Here is a 13852-nt window from a genome sequence, read left to right as displayed (position 1 = left end):
GCCCTTTAAGGGAAGCAGGACCCAAGTGACAGTGGAGTCAGCAGACTCTTGCAACAATGCACAGGAGAAATGATAAAGGCTTTAACCTGGACTTTGAGATGAGAGTGCCAAGGCCAGGGAAAGGAAATACGGCAGGAAACCCCGCCTAAAGAGAGGAAGCCCCAGGGCGGGGATCCAAGCAGGATCCTTCCCAGAAACCAACTGGAGCTAGAAAACCAGGAGCCAAGGTTTTTCTCTTGCATCGTTTTCTCTCTCAGCACCTCTGTGTCTCACACTTCTGCTCCACTGTCTTCTTTCCATGGAGGCACTTCCTGTGTTATTCTGGGGTTTCACCTTTCCTATACCTTCTGCTTGCCTGTGGCCCAGGAATCATCTCCACCCTGATGTTACCTGAATTTGCACTTTGAGGGAGCACCAGCAGCTGCCTTTTCCCCTCTGTGGCACTTGACTCCAATTTCTGAGACAGGATCGGAGTAACTCGGCTCATCCTTTCGATCCAGGTCAGGCAAATCCTAGACCAAGGGTCAGCCCCTAAATGAGGACAGGAGCTGGTTAGCCAGGCAGGGAACTTGGCCTTTTGAGGTAGCAGGGTCCTGATCAGGGATTCTTCTTGCAGGCACCTGAAGTATGTCTCATATAGTAGGCCTGGAGGGGAAGGGATACATTTAAAATTTATTAGGTAATAAAATCAGCATTATTAGGTAATTGTTTGAATGTGGGAGGTGAGCTGGAGTGGCGGTGAGGATGACGTCAGGGGCTGGCTTGGGTCACTGGGTGATCTCTGGGCTCCACTCTCCTCTATGCTGGTGCTGCTCTCAGCTTCTCAGGAAGCTTCTCCACTCTATTCAGTCAGGGTCTCTGGCTCTGTCACACTGGGGAACATGAGGAGAGTTTACTAAGAGGATAGTGGGACAGAAGAACCACAAGGGAGAGTGCAGTATGCCGGGGCAGGAAACTGTGGTGTGCTGTCCAGCAGGAGGGGAGATGCAGTTACCCGAGTGCAGAGGGAGGCCCGCCTGGCCTGAGCTGTGTGGCCTTTGGCGCCAACACATCCAGCCCTTCCAGGAAGGAAGCTGGGCGAGGACTCCCTGATTTGGTTCTTCTCTGTCCCTCTGAAATCCTGGTCAAGATCTAACCCCAACAGGAAACCAGCGAGCAAGGAAGCCCACTGATGTATTGTACATACCCGCTCTGGGACGGGCGGGGTTGGGGTGGGGGGAGCGCGACAGGAGCAAAGGTTAAGATGTTCAGTACGTTCAGTACGTTCAGTACGTTCATTCCTCATGGTGGGGCCTATAGCCAGATCTCTCAGCAATCCAAGCTGGAAGTGGCCACTACTTCCTGATAGCCTCTATCAGGCAGAACGAAAATGCCATGGTTCTAATTTGTCTTAGGCAAATCGGGGATCCATCCTCTGACCAATTATAGGGGAAAGGGACCAATTATAGGGGAAAGGGATAGCAGCTCTGATTGGCTAAGCCGGAAGCTGAGGCTGGGGTCAGCTCTGCTCTAAGCCCCCAGCTGACCTGGAGGAAGGTAAATTCCCAAGGAAAATCAGTGCTGTTAGTCAACCAGGTAAAAAGAACAAGATGTCCACTACTGCCCATAACGAGGCTTTTTGAGGACTTTTGGGTGGGGGTGTTTTGTTCCTGCTGGACAGATTGAGGGTAAGACACACCAGAGAGCACTGGTGAATGGGTGAGCCCAGCTCTAAGGGATGGAGCTGCCCCCTCTCCAGGGCTCAGTTCCCAGCAGGGATGTGTCTTAATATTCTGTGGTTCCAGCACTCACCAGAAAGTTGTTAACCAACAAATTAAGCCTTCTCATCAACAGTGCAGACCCCTTATAGCCAGTGGAGACCACCAAGGATTGTTTTCTGAATTCTCTCCTTGCAGTTAGACCCAGACAAGACCTCTCTGGACCCACTGAAGTTTGCTGGAAGGTGCCACCTAGTGGAACATCAGATGACCTGCCGTTTAGAGGAAAAGAAGCCTTGGGTGGGTTTTAGAACCTTGAAAACCATTGAGCGATAGATGGTTCTCTCACCCTGGACTGCAGATTGCAATCACCTGGGGATGGGAGTCCTACCACCAGAGGTTCTGACTTAATTTGTGTGGAGTGCGGGGCAGGTATCCGGAGTTTTAAAAGGTTCCATGGTGAATCTGTGCACCACCAGGGTTGACAGTGTTGGATCATAGAGTATCCAGCCCTTTATTTGACAGAGGTGTCCACAGATGTGAGCCACTTCTCCAAGAGTCTAAGACTCCTAAAAAGCCCCTTTCTCCTGCACCCCACCTCTCCATTTGTGTTTTTGTACAACTTTTTCCCTTTACACAAAAATGAAAAATAATTAAACAGGAAGCACTCACATTCCCCAAACTCTGATATTTATTTTAGTGGCAGTGCCAGGAGGAGGATTGCTCCCTACACACCTGATATTTGCATCTGGCACCCCGACTAATACTCTGTTTGAGATGTACCCAACTAATGACGTAGTATATTTACTTTTGGAGATTTATGGCATTCTCTGTTTGCTCTTTCAAAACATATCCTATTTGAAGCACCTTCCACATCTGCTGCCTTGATTCAGCAGCATTTCTTTATAGTTGGCAGGACTGGTTTAATTGGCATCTCATTGTGAAAATGACAAAGTAGACTCCAAGAGAGAGACAGACAATTTTCTGTCTAGAGGTCATCTCAAATGGGCATCCTGCAAACACTTTCTTTTTATTCAAACTAGAGCTGAAATGCTACTAAATGCACACTCTGGACTGAACCACCTGAGTGGTGTTCCATGTCTGGCTCCCATTTTCCCACCATACCTTGCAAGACTGAGTCCCCAAATTTTAGAATTTAAAAAGACCTCAAAGAGCATCTCGTTTGACTGCTTTATTTGATGCAACCATATTCTATATTTCTCCAGACCTCTCTAATTCCTGCTATCACATATACTCATGGAACCATACATAATAAACCTGATGTTTAGAGAATTTGAGCAGCTTGTCTGAGCCACACAGGAAGTTAAGAGCACAGTCTGGACTACTGATCCAGGCTGAGAGCCAGCTAGAGAAATTTCAGCTCCAGGACTTTTGTTCTCTTCCTCTATATTAGAAGTCTGAGCCTTGTTAAATGACCAACCTGGTACAGATAGCAATTTGGGTCACTGACACCAGTGTTAATGAGTTTCCTAAGTGCAGGTTATAAAGAGCTGAGTGCTTGATTGATTACATGATTCGTTCATTCATTTCCCAAGTGTTTGCTGAGAACCTATTTTGGGCCAGGTACTGTACTAAACAGTGAGGGTATCTTGGGGAGCAAAACAAACAAACAACATGATCTCTGTCCTCCTGGGGCTTCCAGTCCAGCGGGGGAGGCAGATATCTAGCAATCATCTAGGAGCCTTAAACATTATGACTGTTAAGGAAAGGCATTTGCTAAGAGGTCATGCATCTGGAGGCTTAGTCTGTTAAGAAAGCAGGCAGGCTTCTTTGAAAATGTATGATGATGGGATCCCTGGGTGGCGCAGCGGTTTAGTGCCTGCCTTTGGCCCAGGGCGCGATCCTGGAGACCCTGGATCGAATCCCACATCGGACTCCAGGTGCATGGAGCCTGCTTCTCCCTCTGCCTATGTCTCTGCCTCTCTCTCTCTGTGACTATCATAAATAAATAAAAATTTAAAAAAATCTTTAAAAAAAAATGAAAATGTATGATGATCTCAATGATCTCCAAGGAGAGAAGGAGGAAGGCTTTAGATCTGCAGCAGGCAAAGAATTACAACACCCAGAGTTTCTTCTGTTTTGCTTAGGGTCAGGCAGACTTTTGTCTTACCAGCATGGAAAGTATATTGTTAAAGAGTCATGATTATCCCCATTTCACAGATGAGGAAATTGAGGCTCAGAACAGAAGTGACTTGGCCAAGGTTAGAGTGTCTGAGATAGACTGAGTTGCAGACCAACACTCCCTGGCTTGCCACTGTGTTCCATTTTCATACCCCCTCAGCTCAGTCCTAGGCCAGGCCAGCCTGAGGGTATATAGCCCCAGACAAATGGGGTCAGCAACAAAGGACCCTATGAAAGCCAAGGTGAAGACATTTAGTAAAAAAAAGGTTTTCATATCTTCCTCAGGAATGACAAGGGCCTGGCCCATGACTTCTCTTCTGATTGACCCTTCTTGCTGAAGTATGTTTCAGGGGATCCCAAAAGATCTGCCTGTTACTGATAACAGGATGGAACGCTGAAAAGTAAGCAAGAGAATAAGCAGCTCATTGAAAAAAAAAGAAGAAAGAAAGAAGAAAAGGAAGCAAAGATGGGAAGATGGGGGAAGAGAGGAGATATCATTCATCAAATGTTGGTATTAAATCCTTTCTTTGTGTCAGGCATGTATGTTGCAAGATTTGGGGATAGAGCAGTGAAGGAACAGCCAAGGTCTCTGCTCCATGCAGCTGACATGTTATCTGGAAGAGCTCAATAACAAACAAGTGAATAAGCAAATAAATAAGATTAAAAATAGGAGAGATATGCACTATGAAGAAAACATAGCAAGATGTAAAGTATGGCAACGGCACTTCAGGTGGGCGGACAGGGAGGCTCTCTGTGAGGAGGTGACATTTAAACTAAGATCTGAAGGATGAGAGGGAGGAATAGTGAGGGAAGACCAGGGCCCCAGTGTTCCTGGCAGAGATAAGAGCTAAGCAAAGGCCCTGGGGCTGGATTGGGCAGAGTGGGGTCAGAACCTGGAAGAAAGTGGGAGCGGCTAGTTTGGAGTGAGTGATGGGAGAGTAATAGGAGAAGAGATTGGAGAGGCCCAGGCCACGGGGAAGATTCCTGCCATGCAGCTGAAATCCTGTTCATCTCTCCTCAGTGAGGCTGGACTTTTATTTCAGCAAAAGTTACTAGTTTTATCACATCGGTGTCTGCACTAAGCCCTTTATGCACATCATCTCATTTAATGCCCACAATAGTCCTAGGTCAGTCTGAAAGTAACATATCTTGCTCAATTTCAGTCAGTGACCAGAACAATTTTCCCAGAAAAACAGCCAGAACTAATAGGCTGCCTACATGTCTTAAATGGTATGGTCTCAGTGAGTGGGATAAAGCCTCAGGAGATCCCCCCAGCATCCCCACACTGTAGAAGGTGATCAAAGAGCCTTGGGATTAAAGCTGGGTTCATGGGTTAGAGTTTCCATTGAAGGCTGACCGAGCTGGTGTGCAGCTTTGATCAACAAGTCACTTGGTAAGACACAAGAAAAAGCTCAAATCCAATTTTGTGCAGACTCCTCTAGGGAGCTGGAAGAAGGGGTGGGGAGAAGAGAGACACAAGATTTTCCAGTACATGACCTCAGCTGCTATACTTCAGTCATCCTGTTATTATTGAGCACCTATTGTGTTCCAGGCCTGAGAGGGTCCACAGCTTAGCTCTGCGTGGTCTGAGCTGGAGTATGAGCTGAAAATCCAATGTGCCCTGGCTCAGCTCCTGCTGCTTTGGCTCAGGGAGAGGGGATACCTTTCTGCAATTTCCTCTGCTTGTAAGGAGCACCAGTTTTCTGATTTCCAAAAAAAGAGAAGTATATGCTAGAAGCAGAACATACTGTAAAGGATCCTTGTTCTAAAGAAATATAGAGCAAATGGAGATGGGGTGCTCTTTGATATTTGAGATCAGCTGGTCAGGGAGGCTCCCTCCAAGGCAGAACATTTGGTCTGGTTCCTGAGAGATGGGAGGGAGAGAATCAAGCAGAGGTTTAGAGGAAAAGATTGCTAGACATTGGAACAGCAAATGTGCAAAGGCCCTGAGGCCATCATCAACTTGGTGCACTTGAGGAATACAGCAAGAAGACCAGTGTAACTAGAAGGGAAGGAGAGAGAACAAAGTCTAGAAATCAGGTCAGATCATGTAGGGCCTCATGAGCTATGGTAAGGATTCTCACAGATTATTGTAACATATAAGGAAGTCCCAGGCAAGTTCCCAGGAGCAGAGTGAGCCTCCTCTTTGTAAAAGGATTGCTCCAGCTACTCTGTTTCTAGCATTGTGCTTCTGCTGTAAAGGCACATAAAAGAATTTTGCAACATTATCTTCACCTCCAGGAACTTCCACTTTTGTCAGAGATAGATGGGAATTCAATTATATAAATACTGTGTTATCAACCACAGTATAAAAAGGATAGGGGTCTTTATAGCAGCATGAATAATGATAGCCAAAAGACGGCAATAATCCAAATGTCCAGGCATGGATGAATGGATAGACAAAGTGTGATGTATACATACAATGGAATATTACTAAATCTTCAAAAGGATTGAAATTCTGAAACATGCTGTAACATGGATGGGCCTTGAAAACATTATGCTAAGTGAAATAAGCCAAACGCAAAAGGACAGATATTGGATGATTCTACTTACATGAAGTACATAGTTAAACAACTGGAATGTATGTAATGCCGCTGAATGGTTAAAATTGTAAGTTTTATGTTATGTACATTTTGCCACTGAAATAATTTAAAAAACACAGTTCTCAAGGCATAGAGCTAAGATCTAGAGGTAAAAAAGTGAGCCTTCTGGGTAAAGGCAACAGCAAGTGCAAAGGCCCAGAGGCAGGAAACAAGCTCGACAGCAAGAAGGCAAATGGGCTGGGGGATAATGAAAGAAAAGGTGAGGGTTATTCATATATGGCCTTGTGAGATCTTACAGTTTCTTACAGAAATCCAGGAGATGGGAAACGACTGGAGGGATCTGAACAGAGGGGTGATGCTATCCACCCTTTGTTAAAACAGGATGATCATTCTGATAGCAGCTTTCTTTAATGAGTCGCATTTGCAAATACGGGTAAGAAAAGCACTTACTTCACAGGGTAGCTAACTGTGAGCATTAAAAGAGGTAGCGTGTGTCAAGGGTTTAACATGGTGCCTGGCACAGAGTTAAGCCTTCAATAAAAGGTCAGCATTACTGTAGCAGAAATTCAAAGAAAGAGCAGCCCTCTGAGGAGTTTTGGAGGCGTTCCTGGAGGAGGTAGCAGTTCAGCTAGACATGGAAGGATAACAAAGACTTCTATCAACACAGATGTGGAAGAGGAGAGGGCTTTTGGGGTGGAAGGAACTTCATGGACGACAGCACATAAAGGAAAACAGCCATCAACAGGCAGGACAGGCCAGAGATAAGGCAGGAAGTGTCAGTCAACTCTGGAGCTTAGGTGATGGGAGCTTTAAAGGTTGTGGAGATGCCCAGATCCAGGCCAGAATTTCAGCAGAATTGAATCCCCATCGCTCAGCCTGGAGCTGGAAGACTGGGGAGGACGTCAGGACGGGTGGTCCAAGGCCGGGGGTGGCTGGGCACGGAGGTCAGAGAAGGAAGAGGACGCAGGTGGCTGCGGGTGGCGAAGAGGAAGGCAACCGAGAGGGCGCGTCATCCCGCGCCATCAGAGAGGAAGCAATTAAGCGGAGGGCACCGAGGAGCCACAGGCGTCCCCGTCCCCGTCGGAGTCAGCTCCGCAGCCCTTCACAGAGCCCAGGCGGCTCGACTTCCTCAGAGCCCTCATCAGGGTTACAGACCCACTCCCTCGCCTAATGCAATTATGCATTTTTTGTTTCAGCTCCCAGACTACAGGGCTCGAGCCTGTTTTCACTTCACCCCGGTGCCTGGCACAGCGTCTGGCCCTCGGAAGGCATTCACCAGCGGCTTGCTGGTTGCTGACCGGGAAACAGAAACGGACCAGAGTGTTCCAGAAAGGGCTCCGTGAGCTCAGCGCGCCCAGAAGTACTCACTGGCCCGGAGGGCATCCCAACTGCACGGAGACTGGGCTTGCGTGAGAAGGGCTCCTGCAGAGGCTCGGGTCCCCTCCCGCCGCTCGGCCGGACAGCGGTCGGGTGGCAGGAGGGCGCAGCACGCGACAGCTTACAGAGAGCGTGCACAGCCAGCGCCAGGGACCCGGACCCCGAGGGCAAGACAACTAGGGCCCGCCGCAGAGCCGCGCGCGGGGAGCACAGCTGCGGCTCCATTTCCCGCCTGGGACCACCGAGTCCCCGGAGCAAAGTTGGTCCTCCGAGCCGAGCCGAGGGGGTGGGCGGCCGCAGCCCCGAGCCCCCCCCCACCCCCCCGCGGGCCGCGCGCGAACTCCCGGGGGGATCCGGAGCAGAGCTCGCGGACAGAGCTCTGGGAGGGGGTGGGGGACCCCGCGCGCCCCCGCGCGCCCCCGCGCACCCCCGCTCCGCCCGCACCAGTTAGCGCCCAACTCGCCAACTCCGGGACTTTGGCAAAGCTGCCGCGGGCGGGGCGGGGCCGAGGAGCGGGCCGCACCATCGCGGCGCGACAGGGGGAGGCGCTCGGCCCCGGGGGCCCCCTCCGCGCCGGGGCGGGCCGGGAGGAGCGGCGCGGGGGCCGGGGCGCGCGGCCCGCGGGGCGCGGCAGGCGAGGCGCGGGGGGGCGGCGCGGGGCGCGCGGCTCGGCGGGCGCGGGGCGGCGGCGGCGGCGGCGGCGACACCCCCCCGCGGCGGCGGCGCGGTGGCCGGGCCCGGCTCCCCGGCCGGCGAGCGGCGGAAGTGCCGCGGAGTTGGAGCGGGGCCGGCGCCGCGGCAGCTCCTCGTCGCTGAGCTGCTGCCGCCGCCGGGCGGACGGGCGGACGCGCGGAGCCGGGGGCCGCGCGGCGGGGCCGGCGGGGCGCGGCGGGGCTCACCGGCCCCGATGAGGCGGAAGGAGAAGCGGCTCCTGCAGGCGGTGGCGCTGGTGCTGGCGGCCCTGGTCCTTCTGCCCAACGTGGGGCTCTGGGCGCTGTACCGCGAGCGGCAGCCCGACGGCACCCCCGGGGGCTCGGGGGCGGCGGTGGTCCCGGCGGCCGGACTGGTGAGTCCCCCCGGCTGCCGTGGGGGTGGGGACTCTGTCTCCCCGTCTTCCCCTGGAGCCTTCGGATCCTTGCTCCTCCTTTCCCTTTCTGTCTCCTCGGCGTGCGCCCCGGAGACTCTTCTGTTCTTCCCATTTTGGGGATTGGGAACATCGAGGCTCAGAGAGGACGGGAGCTTGTCCAGGGCCCCACGTCAGTCAGAGACAGAATCCGAACTAGAAGCCGAGACTCCTGTTGCTCAGTCTGGGAGGTCCGCCTTGTGCCTTAGGTGGGCATCCTCCTTTCTGTCCACGTCTGGTGTTCCTTTACCTCCCAGCATCTCTGGCTTGTGGAGGATCCTGCCTGCATCCCCTGTATCCCAGGACGACTCCTTCTTCTGGAACTGCCAGTCCTTCTATTTAGTGTCTGGGTCTTTGCAGCTTTCGCCCCCACCTGCTGATTCCAGTGTTCCTTAGTCAGGTCAGCCCCTTTCCTGTTTTCCCGTCTGCCCAAAGGGACACTAGGCCTCCTTCGTCTACCCATTAGTTTCCCCTCCCCCTCCTCACCCTCCCTCTTTCCCAGATCTGTGGGTTCCTTGGAGGATGCAAAGACCATGCTCCCCTTGTAGCTTCAGGTCCTCCTGGAGGGGGGAGCGCCTGGTTCTTGGGGGGCCTCCTGCCTTTTACCTTACGGGAGTCTAGAAGAGTTCTAGTGGAGGGACCCCCCACAAATTTCCCAGAGGCTCTTTGTACCCAGTGTGCCCTGAGAGTGGAACATCAGGTACCTTCCTTATCCCTTCTCAGAGTACCCATGATCCCTTGAACTTGTCCAATTTGACTAGGTGTGTTCCTTCTTGCAGCCAAGCCTGGGATCTTAATTGTTCTTGCTTCCTCTGAACTCCCCCACGTGTGTGTGTGTGTGTGTGTGTTGTGTCACTCGTGCCTATAGACTGATAATGGTAGAAGCTCTGTTAGAGCACTCCTACCTTCCCCGCTCCTGGCTCAGTAGGTGCCGGTGAGTGTATACGTGCTTGACCTGTTTCACGCAGTGGGACATTTCAGGTTCTCTTCTAGGATTTCCTGGACCCCATGCGACATGGAAAATTTGTCCATCGGGGTCAAACTTGGCTGATGAGGGAAGAAGCTGACTTTAGAGGTTGATGTTTTTCCTCTCTTCCTGGTATCAGGCTGCTGTCTGGGCAGTCTGGCGTCTTGAGCACAGAGGGCTGCTGGCCACAGAGATGACCAATATGAGTACAGCCTGTCACTCTCCTAATTGTTGCAAACCATCCTGGAGGGTCTCGTTGATCTCTTTGGTAGATCTTAATGTGTGGAAATTAAGCTTCTCAACTTCTTCACTAAACCTCTGGTTCGAACCCTGACAGCCATATTAGACCTCTTTGCCTTAAGTTTTTGTTTTTGCAAAAAATATTTTATTATGTATTCATTTGAGAGAGAGAAAGAGAAAGAAAGAGAGAGACAGAGTGAGCACAGGCAGGCGGAGAGGGAGAGGGAGAGGGAGAAGCAGGCTCCCCGCGGAGCAGGACCTGGAGATCATGACCTGAGCGAAGGCAGATGCTTAACCATCTGAGCCACCCAGGCGCCCCCTCTTTGCCATAAGTCCTGTATGCATATGCAATTTTCCTTCATGAAATCGTTCTGCTGTTCCCACCCTATGGCAGCATCAGTGGCAGGAGGTCAGGGTTCCATCCTCGGCACTACCATTAACTTGCTGTGTGTGTCCTGGATCACCTCTCATCTCCCTCTCTGAGCCTCCGTTTGCCATCTGTAAAATGTGGTTATTGGTCCAGCTCCAGCATTGTGAAACCATCAGTGCATCAATCAGAAGTACAATGGCCACTTCTTTTTTCTTTCCTGAGGGCAGGGGTCCCTTGTAGCATCTGGAGCTGTGGGGGCTCCATCCTGGACACAGCCCCAGGTCAAGGGGGGACTGTCCTGCCCAGTACTAACTCTCCTTTGGAATAGCTGTAGCCAGTTCTAAAATAGCTCATGACATTCTGCCTCTGCCTGGAGAAAGCCCTCGTATTTCATTTGCCGTGGATGCCAGAGACATCCTGATTTTCATTTTCTATAGACCCAGATGTGTAGAGAGAAGGTCAAGGTTAACTGCCAGTTTGGCCTGAGCTTTCAAAGTAAATTACTCACTTGTGCAAGAGGGAATTGATGGAGTAAGGCAGCCTTTTGGGCAAAGAGAGAGGGAACCAACAGCTGGGCACTGCTTGGAGCCCTTAACTGGAAGGGACAGATAGGCTCGTCTGGGAAGGTCTAGTTCTTGCTCATTTCTTTTGCTCTGGAATATCATGACGAGGAGGTGAGGAAGAAGACATGAAGGGATGTGGTGGTGGTTCCCAGGGGGTACTGATGGAATATCCTTGCTTAAAGAAACTCTCTTTGCTTCCTGGGAGTAGCAGAAAGGAGCTGTTTCCCCAACGATAAGCTCTACTAGGTGCTGTAGGATTCAGCATTCATCGGCTGCCTTTCAGGAATACTCTGCCAAATTTCCACACAGCCACTTTTTGTGTCCCTCTCCTGCAGATGCACAGCACTGGGCTTGGCCCCCAGTCCCTTGTCTGAATGTCAGCTGGCCTTGAGGGAGGAGGCTGACTTCTCAGAGTGATGGTGTTCTATCCCTCATCCCAGGGCACTGGAACGTGCACGTAACACATCAGTCTGCTATCTGCGAAATCTGGCATCTTGAGCACACGGGGCTTCTTTTGACAGGGCTGACCAGTTCTGAGCTCAGCTTGCTGCTCTTGTAATTGTGGAAAATTATCCCAGAGCACCTCGTTGATCTTTCTGGTAGAAATAACTGCAGAGGCTCTGGAGGGAAGTCTGACAGGACTCTATCCAAATGCCTAATACATTCCTTGTGGGTTGGAGGGTTAACATATTCCTTGTTAGAGCAGTCCTTTAACTCCTTGACTTCTCCACTGGATTGAAGAATAAAGGATTTAAAGTTAAGAGCATTTGTCATCTGCTAGAAAGTCAGTCTATAGAACTGTCATGTTAGCTCATCCTAGGTATACCTCTGGAGTGGGGTAGGGCAGCTGATTTATAAAGGACACATAAATGCTTTTAGGATTTCAGCATTCATCTGATCAGATGGCTGGCTTCTCAGAGAGTTGTAAAACCGAGCAAGAAAATTTCGTCCTGAAGCCATCTTCATTTTAACTTAGGGGTCCCTCTCATTCCTAGCCCCAATCTGCTTAATATCTTGCATTAATCCTGCAGTCTGTTTCATATTCCAGATCTGGGAACTGGCTATTGAACACCTATGTTAGGAAACGTGATGCAGCCCCTTCCTATTTGAGAGCCATAATCTCTTGTGAGAAATGACTTCATTGGATAATAGTGACTGTAGAATAGAAATTGGTAGGATAATAGAATACGAAGGACTTTAATTTTCAAGTATCGAGAGTTTTCCTCATTGTGTCAGAGCTGGACTTTATTCTTAGAATATCCAGAAATCAATACCTCACCTAGTGGCAGAGCCTTACCCATCAGAAAGTTAACTACCATAGAAATGTAGCCTTAGAATGATGTCTTTAATTTTCCATAGAGGGGTTGGACCCTTTTATATTGCTAATCTCTTGTCTGAAGAGATGCCCAGCTGAAATCTGATGCCACTGGGGCTAGGCTGTTGGTTTACCTGAGCTAATCTGGCTCCCTGCATTCCTCCTGTCATCTTAGGTTTGCAGTCTCCTCAGGAGCCCAGCTGAGCAAGGCCTGGGGACAGAGGCCTGGGTTCTGGTTCTCTCTCTTGCCCCTAAACTCACTGTGGGACCTCAGGAAAGTCCTTTAACTTGGGCCTTGGATCTCATCTGTAAAGTGAAGGTAAATGTGTATCATAATGGTGCTCCCCTCCCCTGGCCAGGGCAGTCAGTCTCTTTCCCACTAAGCCCAGGCTTGGCTTCACACTGTTTCTCGACACTGCTCCTCAAGTGGAGTTAATGGCATGTTGAAATTTATTTGTGACAGAGGGAATAGATCCTTTATAAAGATGTTTCCAATATTAACTTCCTGGGGTTCCCTGAGTTTGTTTGGAAGCATGTGTTGAAAAGGCCCAAGTAGAAGAAGTATGTTGAAACAGGTCTCCCCATACCTAAGTTGTGATGAAGCCACTTCTACCTGGAGATGTGTTTATACTCTGAGGACATTCAGTCTTTTAATCTGTTGGTGCCAGTGACACGATAACAAATAATGGAATCAGGATTGAAAACTCAAAGGCCCATTTCAAAGATAACCATCCAGCTTGCTAATTGTACCTTGTCCACAGTCAAGTCCTACACAGAGATGGCATCAGGATCCCATCACTGATAAAGACCCTGAGGCAAACTGGCGGCCCATGGTGTGTCCTGTGGCAGCTAACTGCTCATGATGGTGTTTGCAGTGGGTTCTGTATTTTGTGTATATCTAACCCTCTGTCTCCCATCTACGGTCTGAGTTCCCAGGAAGACTGAAATAAGAGTCTTGCTTCTCAGAGGACCACTGTCCTCTGCCCAGTGCAGTGGGGAAAGAAAGTACCCTATACATGCCTGAGTTCCTGTGGCCAATGAGTGCATCATGGCCTCCCCTTCCAGAAATTTCTTGAAGAAGGAACTATATCCTCTTCTAGCACAAAGCATAAGGCTTGGCACTTGGAAGACTGTCAGAACATGTTTGTTGAATGATCGAGATGTGTCATAGCTTCAGAAGTCATCTGGTCTGCCTGCCTCGTTTTGTAGGTGCGGAAACTGAGGCCCGGAAAAGGGCAGATCCATTCTCAGAGCAGGGAGTGCAGATCAGAACCTGATTCTTCTCCACTTTCATGCTCTATTTCTGCACGAATATTTTTTCTCTCTGCATCCTAATAATTGATCCTTCTCTACCATTATCCTACATGAGTCTAGATTAATCACTCCCAGTTTTGGAGGCCAATACTTATTGACCAGTTATTGGCTGGAACTTACCTGGCTTTTTTGCAGATCCATCTTTATACATTTCTTCCCAAGTTTTTTTTTTTTTTAAGATTTTATTTATTCATGAGAGAC

At 50.0% G+C, this 13852-nt stretch overlaps 1 protein-coding gene and 1 long non-coding RNA gene across 8 annotated transcripts in view; both read left to right on the top strand.

Annotated features, from left to right (window-relative positions):
• Positions 1-233: 233 nt before the first annotated feature.
• LOC140632423 (uncharacterized) lies at positions 234-4494 on the top strand. Its single transcript, XR_012029976.1, has 3 exons — positions 234-500; positions 1896-1997; positions 4125-4494. It is a non-coding gene; the product is annotated as an uncharacterized lncRNA (long non-coding RNA).
• Positions 4495-8640: 4146 nt separating this feature from the next.
• The window catches only part of GALNT10 (polypeptide N-acetylgalactosaminyltransferase 10), a 216585-nt gene continuing 211373 nt past the window's right edge, over positions 8641-13852 (top strand). For all 7 annotated transcript variants that reach the window (XR_012029971.1, XR_012029970.1, XR_012029967.1 and 4 more), the window contains exon 1: positions 8641-8825. Coding sequence is in view for 1 of the 7 variants with exons in the window: in XM_072824412.1 (XP_072680513.1) it covers positions 8667-8825 (159 nt within the window). In the remaining 6 variants the exon portion in view is untranslated. The remainder of the gene's footprint in view (positions 8826-13852) is intronic.

Source organism: Canis lupus, chromosome 4, assembly GCF_048164855.1.
Source record: "Canis lupus baileyi chromosome 4, mCanLup2.hap1, whole genome shotgun sequence".
NCBI lineage: Eukaryota > Metazoa > Chordata > Mammalia > Carnivora > Canidae > Canis > Canis lupus.
Note: the sequence above shows the minus strand (reverse complement) of the source record. Positions and strands in the feature narration are given on the sequence as shown.